Source organism: Cyprinodon variegatus, unplaced genomic scaffold (genome assembly GCF_000732505.1).
Source record: "Cyprinodon variegatus isolate N-32 unplaced genomic scaffold, C_variegatus-1.0 Scaffold863, whole genome shotgun sequence".
Taxonomy (NCBI): Eukaryota; Metazoa; Chordata; class Actinopteri; order Cyprinodontiformes; family Cyprinodontidae; genus Cyprinodon; species Cyprinodon variegatus.
Genome location: NW_015151316.1, coordinates 25868 through 32300, shown reverse-complemented (window position 1 = coordinate 32300; position 6433 = coordinate 25868). Strand labels below are relative to the sequence as shown.

Genomic DNA, 6433 nt, shown 5'->3' with positions numbered 1-6433 from the left:
TTTTAACTTTTATTTGCATGTGAATAAAAAATGCCATGTCCAGAGATATTTATAAACCTTTCAAAAATCGTTTATCAAGCCTTTAACGGCTGTCACTGATTTGCAGGCAGGCTGTGAGGCGGTGCCTCACCGGGCCACCGTCTATGCCCAGCTGGTGGAGTCAGAGCTGCTGTGGAGCTGGGCACAGCTGCAGCCCGTGGAGGTAGAGGGGCTCCGTCTGGTCCCACCGCCCGCCGTGGGCCGTTGTGCTGGTGCTCACTCGGTTTGTGACATCCAGCTGAGCCAGGTCTCCCCCTCCAGCTTTACCCCGCTGAGTCCTCTCTGCACCATGTTCAGGTAAAATAAGATGAACAGGTACTTTTACTTTTTATTTCCAGCATTTTATTGTCATTACACTGTCACAAGTACAGAGCAACAAAGTGAACTCTCTGCATTTAACCCATCTCCTTGGGGAGCAGTGGGCTGCCATTGTGCGGCACTCAAGGAGCAGAGTGGGTTAAGGATCTTGCTCTGGGACCCAGAGTGGCTGCCTGTGGGAGTGGGGCTTGAACTCAGAACCTCAGGATTCCAAGCGCAATGCCTAACCACTAGGCTGCCACTAACCAAAGCAGGCATTAGCATGAAGGGTCTTGCCTTAGAGCCCACACTGGCAGCTCATTCCACCCAGCTGGGATACGAACCCAGACTTCCTGTTTGCAGGAGGTGACTTACCGCTTGAGCTTTTCTTTTAGGGGTTTCCTGGTTCTCACTCCTGTCTGCTTCCTTCACAGTGTGGATTTCAGCAGACCAGTCAGCAGTGCCTTCCAGTCCCACTCCACCAGGTTTGTGGCTCAGACTGGTGGGCGGGCTCAGGTGGTGCTGTCCTGGTGGGACCTGGAAATGGATCGCAGTGGAACCATTGTGTGCAGCATGGCTCCTAGCTGGATGTACCCACAGCCAGCGATGGCCCCTGTGAGTAACTTATCTGTTCTTCAGGAAGCAGAAGATTTCACTGATGGAACAGCAGAAAGTTCAAGGTTTTTGCTCTGAATTGGGCTGAGTTCTGCTTCTGATGGTCTATGCCAGGCGTCTAAAACCTGTGGCTCTGTAGCAACTTGTGGATTTTGGAATCTCTACATGGCTCTTAATAGTAGTTAAAATTATATAAAGAAATATGGAATCTACTAAAATAACAATCCTGGAAGCTTTAGCGGTTTTTATAAGAATATTTGAATTGAATTTTCAAAACAGAATGACTTTAAAAGAACCAAAAATATGTTTTTTAGCTATTTTCATTTTATTTAACTGGGAAATTATGGTTTATTTTTGATTTTATTTTTTTTTTTTGATTTTTTTTTTATATACCGGTATATATATATATATATATATACATCAAAGAATCCTATAGGAAAAAAATCCTTGCTTCATCTTTTTGAATCGTTTTTTTTTTTTTACTAATTTCAAAAGCTAAAAATACAAAAAAAATATATGTTGTTTAAGATGGCAACAGATTTCTTATGGCAGATATTTAACAAAAATAATAGGTTTTGTTTAATTAAAAAGCAGTATTATATTTTCGGCTCTAGATAATTTTAACTTGGCCTGACTGAGATAAAATGGCTGAAGGTTGCAGACCTCTGGTCCCTGCTGATCACAGCTGTGTGTTACAGTGGCGGGATCACTGGATGCAGAGTGTTTACTTCCTGCCAGAGGAAAGCCGGGTGGCGGAGCAGGAGGAGCTCAGTCTGACGGTCTGCCATGACGACTACAGTCTGTGGTACAGCCTCCAGTCCCACAGGTCAGTTTGGAAAAGTTCTTTTTGTCTTCAGCGCTATAGAGGCCGCTCTGGCGGCAGATGTTTTACTAATTGATTGTTTTAGCCTCCAGGACGCCCCGGCTAAGGCCCCACCATCTCGGCCGTGTTGCACATGTCAGGCTCACCTGGTTTGGACTCGGTCCCGTTTCGGCGAACTCAACGACAGACGGCGTACCGGAAGCTACATCGCAGCTCTTCGGAGCGTACGTGAATCTTATCTTCATCACTGTGTGTGCATGGCTGTGGTTACTGCTTTTAATTAGCGCTGATACCTCCAGGTCCTGAGCGAGGACAGTGTGTGTCTCTCTGTCAGCGATGGAAGTCTGCTTCCTGTCTTCGCTCACATGCTGGGAGCCAAGAAGGTGAGCTAGCATTGCAAACCCACTCCAATATCCCTGCTCGGATTTTTTTACTGACGTTTGTGCTCCTGTTTTTGACTCAGGTTTTCAGTTTGGAGAACTCCAGAATGTCCAGACAAGTTATTGAGGAGGTAAAGCAAGGAACGGTGAACCCATAACATCTCCACTAATCTCCATTAATATTCTGACTGCATATCTGCTGAACATATGCAGTTAGAGTTCGCCCAGCTGGCATTGAAAAGCACAAACCTCCCAGAAATTCAGAGCGAGCATTTAACCCAAGAGTTATGTTGTAAACTGTGGGTGGACGCGCAAAGATAAGCCATGCTTCCACAGGGAAAACATGCAATATTTATTTAGAAAAAAAACAGAGGGCATAAATAAAACCCAGGGCGCATAAAACACAGGTATTCTCGACAAATAGCCTTTTTATCATACTTAAAAACATCTTCGATTTCAGGGCAAACTCCTACACCCAACGCCACTGTCACCCCAGTGGGCGAAACAGGAAGAAATCTCCAGCAGAACCAGACTCAATGTGAGCGGCCATCTGCCAAGGTCCACTGGGGTTCAAGGAGACAGAAGCAGACATAGAAAAAGAAGCAGAGATACAAAAGGCAGCCAGCTCCACAGACGACCAGTCCAGGAAACACACACCCAGGCAGACGAGCGCAGAGTCAGCACCTGTTTCAGAGGATGAAGAGAGCACATACAGTTAGTCACAGTGAGAGAAACAGGACTACACTGAAAAACAGGCTGATCTCCAACATCTATAAACAAAGGTGTTGATGGCAGCAGTACAGCTGATATTTCTCTCCAGGATGATGTCACAGCCAATCAGGAACAGACCAGATGAAGCTACTATGAAAAAAAAGCAGAGAGCATAACATTAGAGATTGAACTTACAAATACTGCAGAATGATGAAAAAGGGTCCCTAAATCCTCCAACACTCTAAGCCTATAGCAGCATAACTACAGAGATAGCCTGGGCCAGTCTAACTATAAGCTTTATAAAAATTGAAAGCTTTAAGCCTTGCCTTAAAAGTAGACAGGGTGTCTGCCTCAGACTGGAAAACTGGTCATTTTTTACAGGTTCTGTCTCATGCTAACCCGTTTAAGGCCGTTTCTCATCCAAAGAAGTGGGTTTGATCACAATTCCGCCAGAATTGTTATTCACTGCCACAAAAAAAGCAGGATTAAAATGCTCTTCAAGGACAATCCGAGCTTTAGTGGGAATTATCAGTGTATTTCCAGCTGGATGGTTTCTTCTGTGCAAAAAGGAAAAGGTAATCTTAAAGATCAAAAGCACCTTAAAGATCAAAACACTAGAATATTTGTGCTATGACAAATTACTTTACAGCAAGAAACCAACAGGCTACCTTCAACTCAGCACTAAAGTAAAGATTTAGATTTTAAGATTCAGTATATTTTTCATGCTTTCACTTGACCTGAAGTCAGCCCCAATCCCAGGTTTAATGCATACTAGGTGGGAAATTGGAGAAATCAAAGCCCTCGGTGTGTTTTTCTCTGCAGGTGTTGGAAGCCAACTCTGTAAAAGGAGGAGTTGAACTGCTGGAGATCCGACCTGAGCAGCTCACCAGTCAGGATCTGAGAGGCGAACAGGTACCACCTTCATGGTTACTGTCTGCCTGAAAAAGCAGAGATGTTACATATTTAACACAGGATTAGCTTCACAGAAGCACCTGAGCTTAATGATGAGGATTTAACTTTCAACCATTAAACCATTTAAAAACAAAGAAAAATAAGAAAAATTCAAAGAAAATTTTGATTTAAAAGATTCAGTAGAAAAACAATAAACTAACAATGTAGGATTATGTATTTTGTTGAAGTTTTTGACGTTTTGATTAAAACTCTAAAATGTTTGTCACAGTTTTTGACGTGATAAATTTGTATTTCCTTCAGTTCCTGCTGGTTTTAGAGCTGCTGGAACCTGCAGAACTTTATCAAAATCTGGCATCCACCAGGAAAAACCTGATTGTTGTTTTCTGTTTGCATGTTTTCTGTCCTTTTTGAAACAAACTTGAAAACAATAACTTTTTTAATATTTTCGGAAAAGGTCTCTTTACAAGTTAATGACAGATTTGTTCAGCAGATTTCGGTCCTGATGGGCGAGCCGTACTTCAGCACCAGTCTCCTGCCGTGGCACTCCTTGTTCTTCTGGTACTGTCGGACCGCTTTGGCGGGCATCCTGCGGCCCAGCGCCACCATCCTGCCCAGCTCTGCCTCACTGCATATGATGGCTGTGGAGTTCCAGGTCAGATATTCAGACCAAACCTTTTTTAAAATGCTTAAATTGAGAACTCTCCTCTCACAGCTTTCATAATCCTGACCGCTTTCTCAATCCTCCTCTGCTAAACCGGCCACAGACTTATGTTTAATTCAAACACTAGCTATGTTTACATTCCCAAAATGTTTCAGTTGGACTTCCCTCAGCTTCCCTCATTTAGAATGACGTGATCCTGTCAAGCATTTACATGCGTGTTGATCGGATGGTTGGTCTCTGTCAATAAAGCTCCTGTCACACCTTGCCGATTTGGCCAGCATATGCCCAACATTCCAGAATCTCCTAAAAGGCTGGCATACACTGAACTTTTAATGTAACTTTCAATTCAGTGTAACATCCATTAGTTTGTTGGTCCTGGGCGTGAATGCAGGGATGATCCATCACACTCACCTTCTCGCTCACCCTATGATGGGGATGAAGTCTGGAGGTTTCCTCCTGTGATCCCCTTTTATACCAAAACGCTGCTAACGCGCCATTATACAGTAGCTGTAAGTTAGAATCACGTTCAGCGGTCGTCTGGAAAACGTCAAATACGTTGAAATGCATTGGAGATAAGTTATGCACAAGCTACTCATAGGTTTTGGATAAGCTAGACGCCAGGACTTATGAGTAACTTACACTTAACATATGTCAGCGATCAAATAACTTACCTGTAATGTAGGCTCCATGTATGGCATACGCCGACATACGTGGGGAAATGACGTATTTGCCGTATGTCGACGTGCTTCAGCTTGCTCATCACTTATACAAATCTGACCCATAACTTATAACGTATGCCAGCGTTTTTGCCGGATTTTTCGTACATCAGGCATATGCTGGCTAAATCGTGAAGGTGTGACAGGGGCTTAAGCTGTCCATAATGATTTAAACTATGTCAATGTTTTGTAAATAAATCATAAACCAACTCTTTTAGTCAGAGGACTGTTTCAATCAAATCCTGCTGGATAAGAGTAGAATATTCCGACTAGCATGTTTAATTGACCCATTTTTAGTCCATATAAACATAGCTATCGATAAGAATGATTTAATTTATGATTACAAGGTGATTTAATCTTATTTTAAGGCTGCAGGAGCAATACTATTGATTGTCTATGTTTTCCTAAATTCACACCATCAGCTTTAGCATTTTACTGGACAATTAAATCACAATTGTAGAAAATGCAAACACTAATTGAAGGATTTTTATCCTCTATAATTTAAATACTGTCATTTTTACCTGATGTATAATTTTACTTTAAAAACATTTATTATTTTCCTGCTGAAAAAAAAAACATTTAAATCAGATCGTTCAAGATTTCCAAATAACCCTTAATGGCCTGTTCCTTTCCTGTTAGGATTTGTGGAGGATAAGAGCACCGTGTGGAACATGTGAAGGCTTTGATGTCTCACCCATGGATGAAATGATCCAGGTAAAGTTTAAAATCTAATTCAGCCTAAAACTAAACTGTTTAGTTAATCTTAGGCCGTTAATTCTTAAAAATTAACATTTTAGTAGTTTGAAAACTGGCCAATCTCTACAGTTTTAATGGAACTAATTGGTTTTGGGCTTCTCAAACAAGATTTAAAAAAGTATGACTACACCTCCCAAAGCTAAGCTCAGTCCCAGAAGGTGGATTCAGGTTCTGTGTGTCTGAAAGGTTTGTTTTTCCACAGCGGTCTCTGGATTTCCGTGAGTCCCGTGAAGCTGAGCCCCACCCCCTGTGGGAGTACCCATGTCGAGCTCTAACTCAGTCCACTGCTGTCATGACCTTTGATTTCACCCAGTGCGTCCCTAAACAGCCAATCAGCAGCCAGGGATCGCTGCCTCTTATAAGGTAGAATCACCTTCATTACAATGCAGAAATGTTTGTGTAGTTATTTTATATATTTTTTTTTATTTCAACAAATCTTTCTATTTAGATATATTTTTATGAATAGCTCTCTAATAACAGACTAAAAGGGCCTCATCTATAATGTAATTTAAGAGCTCAGTGT

At 42.1% G+C, this 6433-nt stretch overlaps 1 protein-coding gene across 2 annotated transcripts in view; it reads left to right on the top strand.

The window, feature by feature from the left end:
• prmt7 (protein arginine methyltransferase 7) overlaps positions 1-6433 on the top strand; it is a 13093-nt gene that overhangs the window by 5795 nt on the left and 865 nt on the right. Inside the window, exons 6-15 of one of the 2 annotated variants that reach the window (XM_015397459.1) lie at positions 107-336; positions 771-951; positions 1650-1777; positions 1860-1998; positions 2074-2157; positions 2238-2285; positions 3688-3777; positions 4268-4429; positions 5794-5868; positions 6113-6273. In XM_015397459.1, the coding sequence (XP_015252945.1) occupies positions 107-336; positions 771-951; positions 1650-1777; positions 1860-1998; positions 2074-2157; positions 2238-2285; positions 3688-3777; positions 4268-4429; positions 5794-5868; positions 6113-6273 (1298 nt within the window). Of the gene's footprint in view, positions 1-106; positions 337-770; positions 952-1649; positions 1778-1859; positions 1999-2073; positions 2158-2237; positions 2286-3687; positions 3778-4264; positions 4430-5793; positions 5869-6112; positions 6274-6433 lie in introns of both variants that reach the window. The other variant, XM_015397458.1, reaches the window with a different exon arrangement.